Source organism: Telopea speciosissima, chromosome 10 (assembly GCF_018873765.1).
Source record: "Telopea speciosissima isolate NSW1024214 ecotype Mountain lineage chromosome 10, Tspe_v1, whole genome shotgun sequence".
Taxonomy (NCBI): Eukaryota; Viridiplantae; Streptophyta; class Magnoliopsida; order Proteales; family Proteaceae; genus Telopea; species Telopea speciosissima.
Window position 1 is genome coordinate 5,674,350 of NC_057925.1, and position 17,121 is coordinate 5,691,470.

Here is a 17,121-nt window from a genome sequence, read left to right on the forward strand (position 1 = left end):
ACAAAGAAGATTAGAGAACAAGCCAAGCGAACAATACCGGAAAGAGAAGAGACGCAAATGGAGTTTTATCTGCTGGGTTACTTTACTCTGCTTACCCTCTTATTCTCTTCCCTCGTTTTCTCTTTGAACTCCGATGGTCTTTCCCTCCTAGCGCTCAAAGCAGCTATCTCTACAGACCCAACTCGTGTTCTTCACACTTGGTCGGAAGATGACTCAAACCCATGTCACTGGGATGGAATCACTTGCACTAGCGGCCGAGTCACCGAAATCTACCTACCCAATAAGGGTTTCAATGGCTACATACCTTCAGAACTCGGTGCGCTCGTCTCTCTTCGTCTCCTCTCCCTCTCTCACAACAACTTCACCAAACCAATCCCCTCTCGTCTCTTTAATGCCACCTCTCTCGTCTCTCTCGATCTCTCTCACAATTTCCTCACAGGTCATATCCCAGGACAGATCAAATCACTCAAACACCTGATTCATTTGGACCTCTCCTACAATCTCTTGAACGGATCTCTCCCAGATTGTCTCAGTGACCTTCAAGAGCTCTCCGGAACTCTAAATCTCTCCTACAACATGTTTTCCGGCAAGGTTCCTGCGTCGTACGGAAGTTTCCCTGTCGCCGTGAACTTAGATCTCCGGCACAACAATCTGTCCGGTAAAATTCCTCAGGTGGGTTCTCTATTGAATCAAGGCCCCACATCTTTCATTGGGAACCCTAGTCTCTGTGGATTCCCGTTACGAACTGCTTGCCCAGAAGCTGGAAACCCTACTCTCACTATAAACCCAATGAACCCTAGAAATTCAAACCCTGATTTCCCTAATGGAGCAATTCCCCAACAACCAAGCTCGAAACCTAGAGCTAGCTCAGCAGTTGTTCCGATAATCTCAGGGGTTTCTTTCATTGTTGGAGCCGTTTCGGTTTCGATGTGGCTGTATCGGAAAAAATGGGTGTCGGACGAGGGTAAAATGGGAAAAGATTTTTCGGATATGGAAGGCGAGGATGAAGGGCAAAAGGGAAAGTTCGTAGTAGTGGAGGAGGGGTTTGGGTTGGAATTAGAGGATTTGTTGAGGGCATCCGCGTACGTGGCAGGGAAAAGCCGGAGTGGGATTGTGTACAAAGTGGTGGTGGGAAGAGGATCCGGTGGTTCTGCAGCGGCCGTGGTGGCGGTCCGGCGACTGAGTGAAACCGGTGGGGTTTTAAGGCTGAAAGATTTTGAAACGGAAGTGGAAGCAATCGGGAGGGTCCGCCACCCAAACATCGTGCGGCTGAGAGCTTACTATTATGCGTTTGATGAGAAGCTTCTGATATCTGATTTTATCCCCAATGGTAGTTTGTACTTCGCGTTGCACGGTAAACTCTACTCTGCTCTTTATCTTTGCATTTTAATGGTCTTAATTTGGTGGTTGAATGGATAATACCCAGTCTGAAATATTAAATTGACAATAATGCCCTGGGTAGGTATCCATTGTATATGAATGTGTGTGCCCCTGCTCCCAGTGCTCTGAAACTCTGCAACTCTTTTAGAGTTTTCTTATTGTTTTCATTTATTGGGTTGGTTGTTAGTGGGTACCCATTGTATATGAATGTGAGTGCTCCTGATCCAGTGCTCTGCAACTCTTTCATTTATTAGTGGGTATCTAAACTCTGCAACTCTTTCAGAATTTTCTTATTGTTTTCATTTATTGGCTTGGTTGTTAGTGGGTATCCATTGTATATGAATATGAGTGAACCTGATCTAGTGCTCTGAAAATGGATCCAATGCTCTGAAACCCTGCAACTCTTACAGAGTTTTCTTATTGTTTTCCTTGACTGGGTTGGTTGTGAGTGAGTATCCATTGTATATGAATTTGAGTGCTCTGATACTCTACCACTCTTTCATTGTTTTCTTATTGTCTTCATTGTATTGAGTATTGATTTAGTAATGTCTGATCCTCTGTTGGCGTTTACTTGCTCTGTTTCTTTTAATACATTAGCCATGTTACTTATTAGTTGGAACTTGTAAACAATGTTGTTTTGTGATTTCTTTAATGGGGCACTACTGCAGAGGGAAATATGTTCAGGGACTCTGGATTATGAGGTTTTCTTCATCTCCCACTCTAGCATTTACTGACATGATTTGGAGGTAGGGGTGTGTCTTTACACCCTTGCCAGAGTTCTTCATTTTCTATTTTTTTCCTTTCTGGGTAACTACAAGGCTGAATCTAAAATTACTGTGGCTATGCCTTTGGTTTTGTAACAGTGTGTGAGCTCTGCTATGCTGTGGTTGTTTTACTGCAAAACATTTTAGGGAAAAATGTTAATATTTATATTTTTCCGCTATTTGGAATTTTCTTGGTTGGACATGACAGATAAAAACATTTAACATGGTTGGGTGAGGGAACGAATCCCAGCCATATGATGGGGGTGGAGTCCTCCATGGGAGCTGAGAGTAACAACGATAAAGACACCATCACTACTTTAGTAAAACAGCATCTTGAATTTCGAAATAGGTGTTGTTTTACAACTTTTGTATTGTGTATCAGCAAGACAGCAACACATTCCCCCCCTTTCTAATCCTTGTACAGGTTCTTACCAAAAAAAAAATCCTTATACAGGTTTGTATAGGCCTTCAATGAATCCTGTAAAATATTTTTTGACAAAACGAACACAGCTGTAAGTGTAATTGAAATTGCAGTTAAAGGGAAAGCATGGCATCAGATAGGAGGCAAAATGGTTGAAATTGAGGCTGAAATTTGACACGTAACCTATTCAGGCCATTCCCTATATATCCAACAATCAGATTTACCACATAACTCATCCACATGGCAAAACTAGATGTGTTTGTTAAGGTGTTTCTTTCCTAAATACCCATGTAGGATAATTTTTCTGCTAAGGTTCTTTTCTGGTTGGATTTTGTAGGCGGGCCTTCAAATTTGTCACCGCCTTTATCATGGACTGCACGGTTGAAAATTGCACAAGGGGCTGCAAGGGGTCTTATGTGTATTCATGAGTGCAGCCCTAGGAAATATGTTCATGGGAACATAAAATCGTCGAAGATCCTTCTCAACAATGATCTCCAGCCATATGTCTCCGGCTTTGGCCTCACTCGTCTTGTCTCAGGCAGTTATAAATCTACTGACATAACATCTAAGAAGCAAGGCTCAACACAAATCATCGGGCTCGGGTTGAAAAGTTCAATGGGCAATTCTGCCAGTTACATGGCACCAGAGGCAAGAGTCCCTGGCTTCAAGTTGACACAGAAGTGTGATGTGTACTCCTTCGGCATGATGCTTTTAGAGATCTTAACTGGCCAACTACCAGATGCTGGGCCAGAAAATGATGGCAAGGGATTGGAGTATTACGTGAGAAAGGTGTTTCGGGAAGAACGGCCCTTGTCTGAGATTGTAGACCAGGCGCTTCTACAGGAAGTTCAGGCGAAGAAAGAAGTCCTTGCAGTATTTCATGTAGCACTCAACTGTACAGAATTCGACCAGGATTTAAGGCCTAGGATGAAAGCTGTTTCTGAGAGTCTTGATCGGATTGGATGTAATTGAATGCTGAAACGTGTGAGATTCTTCTGTTCCACTTAGAAGTGAAATCTGGCTATAAGAGGAAATGGTTGGATGATTTTGTTAATAGTCGTGGTTTCTTGAGGTTTTTCTGTTTTGAATATCACTGAATCCTTCTTCTTAGCTTGGCTTCTTGAGTGTGCGGTTTTTACTGGTTCTGTGATGAATTTTTTTTCTTTAATTTCTTTTGGCACCGGGACCAGGTGGACTCACCTTTGAAGCAAAATATTCAAACTTAAAAAACAGTATTTTGTAATCATGTTGACTTGTTGAGCAATGATTACAAAAGTTTCTCTTTTGAATTTAAAAAATTTCACTTTTCCTCCCTAATTTTTCTTGCAACCAGTAGAGCCAAAAGGTTTATTTTTTATCAGACTTTCAGTAATTAATCTACATAAAAGCTTTCAAAATCTTGGAAACATTAAAAAGGGGTACTGAGTGGGGAGGGTCAATTTGGGGACCATTGGGTCACAATGGAACAACTTTATTGTCCACCTTAAAATTTTGAAAACATTACAACTCTTTATTTGGGGAGGGGAGGTTGAGTTCAAATCTGTTACCCACATGGGGACGGGTGGGGACAGATCTGAACCCTTCATGGGGGTGTGGGAACCGCCCATAGGGTGTGGGATCCACGCCCCATGAAGGGGTCAGGTCTGTCCCCACTTGTCCCCATGTGGGTAGCTGATCCGGATTCGGGGAGGTTGAGGGGGGGGGGGGGGTGGAGGATTGAAAAATGGGGATCAGTAATCATCTCATTTTCCAGAACCTCAAACCAAATCCAACCAAGGTCCTCAACCAAATAAGAAGATGGGAATGTAACCTAAAGCTGTTATTTAACAAAGATGAAATAACCCTTCCAACCACAATAAACCCACCTTTGGATTTTTACATCAGATTACCATCTACAGGAAAATTAATCATCATTTCTAATGGAAGCCTCGACCCCATATCCAAACAAGGAGCATGGACATCCATCATTCTTGCTGACAATCATATCATTTCTGCATATATGGATTTTGGTGATACAGGATCAGCATAAGAATCAGAAACCAAAGGCATCCTTCAAGGAATCACCTGTGCAATGTCTTTGGGAAGACAAGGAGTAGAGGTTGTAAACGGTCTGGTGCTGGGCCTAAACCGATTATTATTCAAGCATTCATGGTTCTTGGTTGTAGGATGCCCAACTGGGACCGACTGTTTAAAGCCTGTTTATAACCTGATTAGCTTTTTATAAACTTGATCGATGTTTTTATGGCATGTTTATGGTCCGTTTTTAATCCAACTAGCCAATCGGCCCATCTAAAGACCGATAATAGTCTGATTAGCCCGACTATGAACCAGTAACCGAATATAAACATTTCCATTCCTAACGTATGAGGTAAGATTAGCTAAATGATGTGGTAACAGTGCGAGACCTTAAATTGGTGAGGATCGATTAGTCCCGACCAAAATCAACCGGTTGACACCCTTAAAAGGTAGGACTTATCTCTTTGCAATTTTAAAGGTGTCCAAAAAGAGGGAGAGGGTGCTTGCACAACGGCACAGGGGAGTGTCACAATGACGGGCAATGCATTGGCTTCGTAAATGGGACTTTGGTAGTAGAGAAGTCTTTCCTGTGAGGATGAGAGAGATAAAGAGAGATGGAACTAGTGTACCTTCCTTGGTCAGCCCAGGTAACATTTTACCTAAACAAAAAGGGAATGATTTATCGTATGGCTTCTGCACCAGCATGGGATCCAATAGGGGGCACACAGGGGCATCCAACAGGAGGAGTGGGGTGATCATTTCGCCTCCCTTGTGTGTCGGTACAAGGGAAGGCGATCAGAAAACACTCGTTTTTCTTGTACAAAATTAGTATTTTAATAAAGAATGCAATGTGGGACAAAAAAAACCATAGCCCGCCCTTTTTTAAAGGCTTAGGCTGGTATGTTCATTTCATGGGTTAGGTTAATGTTGAGAAATTCCAACCCAAAACTTTGCATTTTGCATGTTATATGTTTTTTTGGGAAAAATAAGCGCACCATGCAAGCCATCCTCCTTGGTTAACTCAGACAATTTTTCACCTAACAAAAGGGTAAGGGTTCGTTGACTAGTGACGTGGATTTTGCACTAACACGGGCCAATGAGGGGGTGTATAGGGGTATCCAACTAGGGGTGAGATGGTCATTTCCCCTCCTCTTCTATGTGAGTACAGGAGAATGATTAAACAGCGTTCTTTTTGCCTAAACAAAATTAATAAAGAATGCAACTTCCAACCAAAAAATCATAGCTTTTTGTAGGGCTTGGGTATGTGTATTTCCTGGGTTACGTTAATGTTGATAAATTTCAACTATTACCTTCGCATTTGCAAGCAAGTATGTTTTTTGGGGGAAAAAGGCGCACGATGCTCCAGTGAAGATTCTAACATACGTCCTCTCACATAATGAGATATGGGAACCATATACATTCTCTCATGTTTTGATTCATGTGGAATCTATATGGATAATAGTTTGCATTGCCCACACATTGGAATTCATAATTGGCTCGGAAGTCAGAACCAGCCGATTCCAATTCAAATTGGGGATCAGATTTTGACTTCCCACACCATAGACAGGACCTTGGCCCCACCGTGCACATATGGGCGATGCTGCACCGCACGATGTGCACAGCACACACAGTAGTACTGGGGGCGATAATTTTCCCTTGACCCTACATGGTTGCTTCTTAGGCGATATTGAATCGAACTCCCCTGCCCTATAGATCTTGTAACGTTGCACTAGAGCTCGTCCCATTCAGACGGTGTGGATTGAGCTGAAAATCCGGATTTTAAAAATAAGAAATCTTCCTGTCCATCGCATGTGCACCATGCTCAGAATTTCCAGCTCAATCTGTGCCTGCCAAATGGGAGTTCATCCACGCGGCGAGTTCTAATGCTGCGCTACAGAGGAGCCGGATCTATACTTTATATTACCTGACCAACAGGCGACCGTGAATCGGTGTCCAGTGATTGGGCCGAGACAGAAAATATTGGCTTCCCTTTGTCAAAGACTCTTCTTGTTGTGTCTGCAAGACTGCAACAGAAAGAGAGAGAATGGATTCAAGTGGTCTGAGAACCCTAAATTTTGTATCGCCATTCCATTTCCGCTCTAGAGCTTATTTTATCTACCCCTTATTATTTGCAGAAGTCAGGAAAAAGCGTTACATCTCGCTCTCCTCTTCTCCACGGCTCACACGTCACCGCTGTTCATGTACAAATTCGGATGAGTCTCTGCTAAAATCAATTCGTTTTGAAGAATTTTCGTTTCTTCAATTTGTGATGTTTGTTGTTTACCTGACACATAGCCATTTTTCTTTCATGAAGTGGCAGTAAGAAATGGTGTGAGCTCTCTGCCTGAGAGCTCTGGCCAGGCAGTCGGCGAAGTATCGCGGGATAGACTTCTCCAAGTGGTATTAGTTTCTCCTCAGGTATCTCTTCCTAACTGGCTTTTATTTATATTTGACATTTTTCAAGCAAGATTTTTGGTCATTGTTTAGGAATTGAATATGTTCACCCCACTCCCCACCCCCCAAATCCCACCGCTTTTGTTTTGAGGTTTTCTGTTTGATGAAATCTAGGTGTTACCCATTGACGCTGCTAGTTTAGTCCCGAATATTGGACGCCAATGAGTAGCTGAAGCTATTAAACTGACTAGTTTAGTAACAAGAATTGAATGCAGTAGCTGAAGCTATTATAGTGAAGAATGCGACTGAAGCTGTATGTGTATATCTCTGCATTCCAGTTAAAAGATAAAAATCTTTCTCATTGTTGTCATTGGGTTCTTCCGTTCTTGGTTCCTCCCAACTCCCCTCAAATAAGGTTCAAAAGCATAGTTGTCAAGGAGACTCTGTGACCCAAGGTGTTGAGAACGCCAAGGTTTTGAGGAAATTTTGCAAAACCAACCGAAATATTTCGGTTTCACGGGATTTCGAAACAAACCAACATGTGATACTGAAGACTTGCAATGTCTCGACCGAAATTTCACAGTTTTGGTGAAATATTGACCATGTTACGGATTTCGGTATTTTTTCGGTCAAACCATTTGTATAAAATGCATGGTTTCAATCGAAATTTCACAGTTTCGATGAAATTTCAACTATGTTTCAAGTTTTACTATCGTTTTACTAGGTTAAACTCCAAAGAGGGAATTGTAAACATATTGCCCACAAATTTACAGTCCGTCCCCATTAACCGCTTGGGCATCAACCCAGGAAGAATCAATTCTAGGTTTATTGATAATCTATGATCAACTTCCTTTCGTAGTACCCTACCCCCAGGGGAAGTCGAATCTCTGTTGCCTCCTAAGCTGCTCAGTATTGGAAACAAGCTATAGCGCTTACTCCAGGTAATTATATTGAAGCGCATAATTGGTTGAAGTTCACGAGGCGGTTCAAATAAGAACACTCTTTTTTAGAATTTAAACTTTTTTCTAATTGTTTGTTGGCTCCCTCAGTAAAATAAAAAAGATCGTTCCTTTGGAAAGAAACTTCCTAGAAACCTCAGTTTTTGTGATTTGTGGCAAAATCACTCCCATTTCTTGGAATGAACCATGAATAACATTTGATAATTATAAAATGATTTCCAATTTTATGTTTATTCATTTCTAAAGCATATTTTAATTGTTTTAATTAAATTATGTATGTTCTAGTACTAAATTTTGTGTATACAACATTGTACAGTGTACTGAGTACGCTACCAATCTAGGTTCCAAAGCCAAACTACTATTTTTTATGTGTTTTTTTACAATCTAACATTGCGTTTAGTTGCGTAAATTTCTGGATGTCTGCATTGACTCAGATGTAACATCCATAGATCAGAGTATCTGTGGATGAACGAATCTGACAGAATAACTGTTTGGTTACCCTGATTCTGAAACCGGAATCTACCCAAAATATGATAAAATGCAATATGAAATAAAATTAATTATACTAATTATTTTATTATTTAATAATAATAAAATATTCTCACAATTAGAATATAAGTATTTAACAAATTGAGTATTTTTAACTAGTCAATATCAATAACACGAACTAAACCATTCTAAAATTACTTTAACTGGATATAAGACCTCAAACAAAAAGGCTAAGAGTTGTCATTCTAAAATTACCTTAACTGACTATGTTTTGAACGGTTGAATAAAAGGGTCTTAGTGGATTTGAACCACTGTCCCTTGGAACATGATTATGCTCCAAGTGCTCTACCAACTTGAGCTAAAGACCCATCAAATAGAGTTTGGAACTTACAATTTGACCATGGTGAATCTAATTTACAGCTAATTAATATTATAAATAATGTTGGGTGCTTACATGGGTTAATAAGGTTTAATTAAAGTATGAGATTGGGTTAGCTTTTGATTAAGTAGAGTTTAAGTGGGATGCTATAAAGGGCTAAATTAAATTTGAAGGTGGGTCAGTGTATTCAGCAAAACAAAAATGAATTTAGGAACTTAGGAGAGAAGAAGAATGGTGTTGCTGCTGTGTTCATATAGAAATAAATGAAAATCTGTGAATTGGAATGCTGAATCAGTGAAAATTGAAGAATAATTGGAGCTGGAGATGGTATACTAGAGGGCTGGAGATCTCAATTGAAGAGAAGCAAAGGAGAATTGAAGAAGAAGAAGAAAGGAAGGTAAAAGAGTTTCTTATTTGATTAGATGGTTAGATATTAAAGAGTAGAATAGGAAATTGAATCATTTTCTTGTTTGATTGAAGGGACTACCCTACTAACTGGGTTCTTGAGGTGTTGCACCACTGTTATTTGAAAGGAACTACAATCTGGACTTGCTGAATCTTATGATTCCCAAGGGATTTCTGTGTTAGAGAAAGATACTATTAGATTCAGCAAGAACTTCAGAAGAAAAGAAGAGGAAAGGAAGAAGAAGAGAAGCTGAATACCTAGGAGTTGCTGTGGAGCCTCTGTGTTCCTGTGAAATCAAATGAAAATCTATGATTTTGAATCAAGTCTCTCACTCAACCATACAGCATCAATGTACAAGGATGTATAAGGTTTTGGTTTCAGAATGTGTGTAATAGAAACAGGGGTTGGTGTATAGTTTATACAGCTCTGTTTATTTCTTCAATGAAAATTCTTTCTTTTTCTTCTCAATCTCATCCACCCTCCCACATTTAACTTAGCCAAATCAAAGGGGGCACTCTTCAGCTGTCCAGCAACTATATGCCTATACCTACCTACCCATCCTTAGCCCTTCCTCTCTGTTACATACCCACACCCTGCGTAGGCATGCCCAGCACTGTAACATCCCTTCAAGCTTCAAGAAGTGCCAAGCATAGTTGTCACGGCGTCACGGCGATCCAAGTCGGTGGAAGGGTGTCACGTCGATATATCGACATGTCGCCCGCCATGGCGAGCATGTCGACCATGTTTAATTTTTTATTTTCTGTATTTTTAATGTCATTTAGTATGCTATAATATATGTCCTATAACATCAAAAATCAACATGAAAGTGTACTACACTACTACTAATATACTATGCCACTATGGTTTAATTCATGAAAGTGTAACTAATATCCATTAGTGTATATGAAAGTATGAAAATTGAAAATATAGATTAACCTATCAAATAATTGAAAGCAATAGTAAAAATCAAATGATAGGCTAACTTAGCTTGATAGCAATAGTCTTTCTTTATCGATATGCCAACATATGTGTAGGCGCCATACGATATATTGACATCCACCATGGCGTAGCTCATCCCTCTCCCAACGCGATGCCATGGCGCGCCGGCGCCATGACAACTAGGTGCCAAGTCTATAGATGCATCTAAACTTTATCAGGGTTCAGGTATTTTACATTAATTTTTAGTAGAGGAAAATGAAGATACTTTCATTTTATTCCTCAGGATTCAAGTGGCTTCATTTGGGGATCAATATTGGATTTCTTAGGATTAAGAGAATCCAGATCCAACCTCTGGCTTTAATCAAGAGTCAAATACAATTTTAGATACAAATTGATACTTTAAATCCATTTTACGGTAGATATAGCAAGACACTAGGAAGAAGATGGTAGCAGCACATGGAATCTATATAAAACCAAGGATGCTGGCATTAACATGTTGAGATTAAGAATAAATAAATTGAATAAAAAAAAATTCATGAGAGTTCTCTGAATTTTATCTCTGAGTTTCATCTAATGACCCCCAAGCATGAGGTATCGAAAACCATTACAATGAGCATGTATAATCCCCAACATAAAATTCAACATTAACTACCGAAAAACATTACAATCAGCAAAACCACAAAATACTCAACATAAAATTCAGAAAATCATTAAGAATAGATGAAATTTGTGAGATTTGTGAAATCTAGGGTTCAACCATGAGAGAAGAATGAAGGGGAAAATGGATTTTTTGTACAGATTTCGAGCCAATAATGGCAACAAAACTCCCAACCTTCTGCTTATCGTTGAACCCTAAAAATTTTGAGGACCAAGGTTTCGAAGCAATACCTGGAGAGTTCAGCAAGTCGATTGAGTAGCAGAGAGTTCAACAAGTCGATTGAGTAGCAGAGATTTGCCTGGGCTTTGAGTTGCAGATGACTTGAAAATATGCCCCAAGAGCTTGAGAAGGGTTTGCAGAGGAGTTGAAACGCAGGGTTTGAGCTCCAACGATGGTCTTCCATTGAAGAAGATCTTCCTAGAGAGAGTGAGAGAGACAGACAGACACAGAGAGATGGACACAGAGAGATAGAGAGAGAGAGAGAGGAAGGAAGTACCTGCTCAGGTCTTGCTTACAGATCTTCAAACGATTGCTCTTCAGGTCTTGCTTGCAGAGATCTTCGAACGTTAGATTTTTAGGTCTCAAGAACAATCGATTTTTTCCTCGATAATTTATGCATCTTCAGATACATGACCTTTTATACCCTGCCCCTTAAGTTGTGCATCTATTTGGATTTCACCTATTGAGGTGGAATCTCAAGATTCCAATTTTTACAGTAAAACGATGCATTTCAAGATTTCGTGTACCTCCGGATGCAAATTGATTTTTCCAACCAAACAGGAAATTTAAGTGAGATTCATACATCTGTGGATGTAACACCCACAGATTTACGCAACCAAACACAATGTAAGGGTTCCGCTATGTTTAAACGGCATAAAATAGGGTTTCCTATAAGTTTTGGGAACTAACTTGGCCATTTGGGCCTCAAAACTATCAATCGAAACTAGCAACTGAAACTTTCTAGGTTTTGACCGAAACTTCGTAGTTTCGCAAAATATCTCGATTTCGAGTCTAGTTGAAACAAGTCTTGAAACCCAAACCTTGAACCTTGGCTACATCTACAGCTAATATGATATATATTTGGTGTTACAATAATGGTAGCATGCTGTTATGACAAATTGTAGTTTATTCTTACATCTTTACAATTTCTTTTGTAAGTAATGTGAGGCTTTCTCCCTAGTGTTGGATTTGATGAGTAGCAGCTTCATTGTTTAATGAGATATTGGAAGATGGAGTCATCTGATAGTTGTAAATGCATTCTGGAGAAGGGGGATAAAATATTTTTTTTGGGGGGGGGGGTGGGGGTGGTGGTTTTGGGGACTGCTGCATGCAAATGTGAGTGAGCAGATACCCAGACAAGCAAGTTGCTCAATATAAATGTAAACATGATCAACTTCTTGATCAAGAAATGGATTGTGTTTCCTAGATATTAACTCGTGTGTTTTACTTTGTGATTTATCTACAAGTCATAAGTTACTCACATAATTATCATGTTCTCGTGATTCAAATTTAAGGATCTACATGTTTCAGTAAAAGATCTACATATAAGAAGTTTCATGGGGTTGATTTATTGAACTGTGCTTGTAATACTGTTTGGTATTCATTCCCTGTGAGTTTGGGTCAGAACTCAGAAGCTTGGTGCATCAAACTAAGTGACCAGAGTTTGAGTTGTCTCTACTGATTTATTGGGAAAAAGAACTGCTATACTGGATAACAATTTATTAAACTAGTTTAAAATCTGTGTATTTCTTCTATTGGAGTTTTGAGGTTCCAGTGGTCTCATGTTGGTTGTGACCAACTGGTGGAAGCTTAATTTCTTATGCTGTTTCTGTAGCTTCCATGGGTTAATCAATACATGTTTATCTAGATGCATCAGAGTAATGACTTTGATCCAGTGATGTGAGCTTTTGCATTGTTTTTCATGCTTGCAATTTCAAAAACTGTAGTTCAGGTGGTGTTTCAACTGTTTATAAGTATCCGTAAATCCCGTGCCATGTGATTTCAATGGGCTACAGGCATCTAATATGTTGTGGATAGTACTGAAACTTCTCTTGTTCTTGGCAGATTCCTGGAAACACCGGATGCATTGCTAGAACATGTGCAGCGTCAGCTGTTGGATTGCACCTTGTAGGGGTGAGTATGAGCTGTAACCCTTGGAGGTCTCAGTTCAGTCTGTTGGGACCTGCAGGATCAATGTGGTTCTCATCTTCTTTTGCAATATTTGACTTACTCATTAGCTTTTGAATATTTTGATGAATTGGTAACATAAGCTCTATTCCAGCCATTAGGATTTCATGTGGATGATACAAAACTCAAGCGTGCTGGATTGGACTATTGGCCGTATCCTTGAAATGTACTCTATTGGTGGTTTTTTTTAATGTCATTTATATTTCTCCTATCTTTGTCTTTCAAGAATAAGAATCATAATAAAGGAAAGCTGCAAAACTGATCTAGGATTCACAGGTTAATTTTTTTGTACCTCATGCTTGGTATTGGAGGGCAAGGATGATCTCAAATAGAGCTGATTGGAGCGCAAGGATCCATGTAGCCGACCCCATTTAGTTGGATAAGGCTGCGTTGTTGTTTGTTGTTGTATGTTGTATGCTTGGTATTGCCTGAGGTACAAAGCGGACCTCAGCAACTGTAAGGTTGCTCCATTGCGATCTAGTGGTTGCGGGTTCGAGTTGGGAAACAGACTCTCCGCGAATCGGGGTGTTAAGGCTACGTACATTATGACCCTCCCCAGACCCCGGATTGGCAGGAGCCTCATGCGCTGGGTATGCCCTTTTATGCTTGGTATTGCATTAAGGATTCTCAGTTAAAGGAATATAATTTTTATTATTCTCATATTATCAGAAAAACTGTATCCTCTATTTGATGTAAATGGTTTGACCATATTTTCACATATTTCAATTATTTTCAACTTAGTCACATGTTTGCAGTAACTAGCCAACTAAATCAGATATGTAGTTGTAAAAGTTCATGGCTCGTGGGCAGAATTCAAAGATTATTTCAGGCAACAGGTTTTTCATCTCTCTCTCTCTCTCTAGTGTATGTGTGTGTCTAGACAGCTCTAATTTCTCTGTGCAACATGGCAATTTCCCTCTCTTACTGCAGGATGGGGAAAAGCGATTGCTAGCATTTACTAAGAGAGGGACAACAATACATTCTGTAAGTATTCTATGCCTTTACTAACCCCATTGCTTCTGAGTATTTTAATAATGCTTTGTTGGGAATCTTTTTGTTTTTTTACTTAAATCTACTAAAGTATTCTTTTATATAACTATACTGATCATGAATACTATGGGAAGACATCTTTAAGATCATAGAAGTAATATTGAACCTACTACAGAGTAGTCCCTAAAAATAAGAATCGAATTAAATCCTTGAATATCTTCTAATCATTGCTAGAGTTTTATGGTTGAAACCTAATTTAAAAAAAAAAAAAGGAGTTAAGGATTTTCAAAGCAAAATCAAGAAAATTCTGATGGTTTTCTGGTAAAGTTCAGAGAGTTCGAACCAAGATCTTTAGGGAACTCTCAATAGGATTTATAGTATTGAAAAGGGAATAGAGACCAAGCATTTATGATGTATAACAATAACATGCGAGAGGGTAGAAACTAGAAATAGTTAAATTTAGAATTATGAATAAGAGATAGAATAACAAATAAGTTTCAAGATTTAGTAAAAAAGAAAGAAGTCCAGTCAATTCTTGGTCCATGGTTTTGACTTTTGATGTTGTTGCTGCCAAGGACAGTGATCATATGGGGTTAGCATCACACTAGAATATGCACTGATGAACTCCTAATTCAATGATTGAATTCTTCGTCTCTTAATTGGAGCAATGCTCTAAGCTACAGAATTCTGGTCACAAACTGATATCTTGTCTCTGTTGCAGTCAAAAGTCTTCCTCCACTTATTGAATTTTGTGAAAGGTTGGTTCCTAGCGAGGCCAAATGAGCAGGTTTTGATTCCTAGAGAGTCTTTTGATATAGAATCCCACTATAAGTAAGACTTTGAATACCAGCCACAGGAGGTCTTTGAGCTGCTGGTCGAACAGTTAGTTATGAAACTATGATATACCATTTACTCCACCTCTGTTAATATCTCTAGGTGTGGTTCACTCATTGTGTTTGGTGGCAGATCTATTTGATAGGCCATAGCTCAAGGTTTTGCTGATCCTATCGATCCTAACAATCTATTCTGGTCGTCTGTTTTTTTTTTTAATTTATTTCTGCTTTTATTCATTATATTAATGAAGAGGGCGGACCTTGGTGCAATGGTAAGGTTGCTCCATTGTGACCAAGTGGTCACGGGTTTTGAGTCTGGAAACAGCCTCTCTGCGAAAGCAGGGGTAAGGCTGCGTACATTATGACCCTCCCCAGACCCCACAGTGGCGAGAGCCTCGTGCATTGGGTACACCCTTTTATTCATTATATTAATGAAATAAGGACCCTCATAACAATATTCCAATATTTGGTTCAAAAAGTCTCAAAAGAAAAATAAAAACTGAAGTCAAAAGTAGCAGAAAAGGAAAACTATGTGAACTATTTTGTTTTGTAAATTGTGATTACGATGGAAAACTGTATCAGTAGTTTGTCCTGATCGTTGTATGAAAGTTCTAAGATTCCTAACCATTAGCATCAACAAAACAGAATCTTACACTCAACCTCAACCTTCTATTTTTGCTTGGCGACACAGGATTTCTCATACAAACGTGGTGATTGGCTGGTATTTGGTTCTGAGACTTCTGGTCTGGCTCCTGAAGTTTTGCTCGACTGCAAGAATGAAACTTTTGGTGGTGGAACCATTCGAATTCCTATGGTTGAAACTTATGTTAGATGTCTGAACCTCTCTGTGAGTGTTGGAATTGCTTTATATGAAGCTTCCAGACAGCTAAACTATGAGCATCTTCAATCTACATCAGAGCCTTGTATTGATAATTTGAAATCTTTTATTGCTGAAGATATATTTGCTTGATAACTAGAAATGTCAAGGGTTAGATCCTAGATTTTCTTTTTCTTTTTTTTAATAATAAAATAATTTCATTAAACCAGAAAAGGATAAACAGTATCCAAAAGATCAGATGAAGTCTTAGTAGATTTGGCACTACTGCTAGCCTATGGGCTGGATCAATAAGGGATCTATGTTTCTTGACAATACAGATGATCTTAAAAAAACTTAATTACAGAGCTAATATCCAACAAAAAAGTAAAAACCTCTCATGACCACTGGGTAGAGCTTTGGTTTTACCCATATTGCTAATTCCTCGCAATCAGTCCAAATGCCTAGCCTTTTGAATCCTAATGACCATGATTTTTACAGTCCCAAGAGCATTCCCTGAGCTCCGGCCTCTTGTTTACACTCTGCATAACCATAATCCATACGCACAGCAATAATAGTTTTGTTATAAATAATAACTGCAATCCATTTATCAATAGCACGCATAACCATGTGGATCCGAATGAGTGTGAGAAAAGAGGCAACGGTTCTAGTGTTTCAAATGAAATAACAAGTAATAATGAAAAAAGACATGAAGAGGGATTGTTTGGGATTGGGTATGCCCTGGTTATCAACAAGGTGTGCAAAAAAGGTCACAAATATCCCTATCATGGAGATACTCTGTTCTTAATCCTAATAATCCTGCTGCCCAAGATACTTTCAGAGAAAGGGCAAGATAAAAAAAATGTCATTCCGTTTCTTTCTCATCCGAGCATAGCACACCGGTCTCATCAATACTAAGAAAATGCTTTAAATGATCCTTAGTAGAAAAACCTCCATTCAACAGTTTCCCAAGCAAAAATTTGAAATCTGTATGTGGAAGACTATTAGTAGGAAACTATTTAGCTTTCAAGCCTTGTTAGAAAGATGATTCAGCCAGAATCCTAATCCACCGCGGGTCTTGGGTTTACACATTTGGGCCCAAGGAATTAGAGCAAGTTTTTTTACCTTCTTTGGCTTCTGCTCTCCAAAACTTAGTACTGATAACATTGAGGGAAGAGCAAATACTTTTAGTTATAAGAAATCATAACATTAAATATGTATACATAGAATCCAACACTGACTTAATTAAAATAGACCTACCAGCCTGGGAGAGCAATGAATATTTCCAAGTTGTGAGTTTATACTAAACCTTAAGGATTAAGGGCATCAAATATTTTTTCTTTGCTTTATTTAGAGAGAAGCCCAAGATAGGATGAAGCTGAAGATATTTCATGCATATCAAGAATTCTAGAAATTCCCACTCTCATATTAGAAGGATTGTTTTTACTAAAAAACACTGCACTTTTAGTATTGTTGATGCATAGCCCCGAAA

The 17,121-nt window shown here is 39.1% G+C and overlaps 2 protein-coding genes across 2 annotated transcripts; both read left to right on the forward strand.

Annotated features, from left to right (window-relative positions):
- LOC122644146 (receptor protein kinase-like protein ZAR1) lies at positions 1–3,679 on the forward strand. The gene is made up of 2 exons (XM_043837762.1): positions 1–1,354; positions 2,903–3,679. Exons 1-2 carry the CDS (start codon positions 58–60, stop codon positions 3,535–3,537), a joined length of 1,932 nt encoding a protein of 643 aa, XP_043693697.1. The 5' UTR covers positions 1–57; the 3' UTR covers positions 3,538–3,679.
- Positions 3,680–6,515: 2,836 nt separating this feature from the next.
- Positions 6,516–15,786, forward strand: LOC122641391 (putative tRNA (cytidine(34)-2'-O)-methyltransferase). The gene is made up of 7 exons (XM_043834601.1): positions 6,516–6,782; positions 6,896–6,999; positions 12,870–12,938; positions 13,087–13,145; positions 13,768–13,828; positions 13,923–13,976; positions 15,507–15,786. The coding sequence occupies exons 1-7, from the start codon at positions 6,626–6,628 to the stop codon at positions 15,783–15,785; spliced, it is 783 nt and encodes a 260-aa protein (XP_043690536.1). The 5' UTR covers positions 6,516–6,625; the 3' UTR covers position 15,786.
- The last annotated feature ends 1,335 nt before the right edge of the window (positions 15,787–17,121 follow it).

Coding starts and splice junctions, on each gene's coding strand:
- LOC122644146 (XM_043837762.1), top strand. CDS start 58: ATGGAGTTTTATCTGCTGGGTTACTTTACTCTGCTTACCCTCTTATTC. Junction 1,355..2,902: donor TTTGTACTTCGCGTTGCACG/GTAAACTCTACT, acceptor TGGATTTTGTAG/GCGGGCCTTCAAATTTGTCA.
- LOC122641391 (XM_043834601.1), top strand. CDS start 6,626: ATGGATTCAAGTGGTCTGAGAACCCTAAATTTTGTATCGCCATTCCAT. Junction 12,939..13,086: donor TTGGATTGCACCTTGTAGGG/GTGAGTATGAGC, acceptor GCTCTATTCCAG/CCATTAGGATTTCATGTGGA. Junction 13,829..13,922: donor AAGATTATTTCAGGCAACAG/GTTTTTCATCTC, acceptor CTCTTACTGCAG/GATGGGGAAAAGCGATTGCT.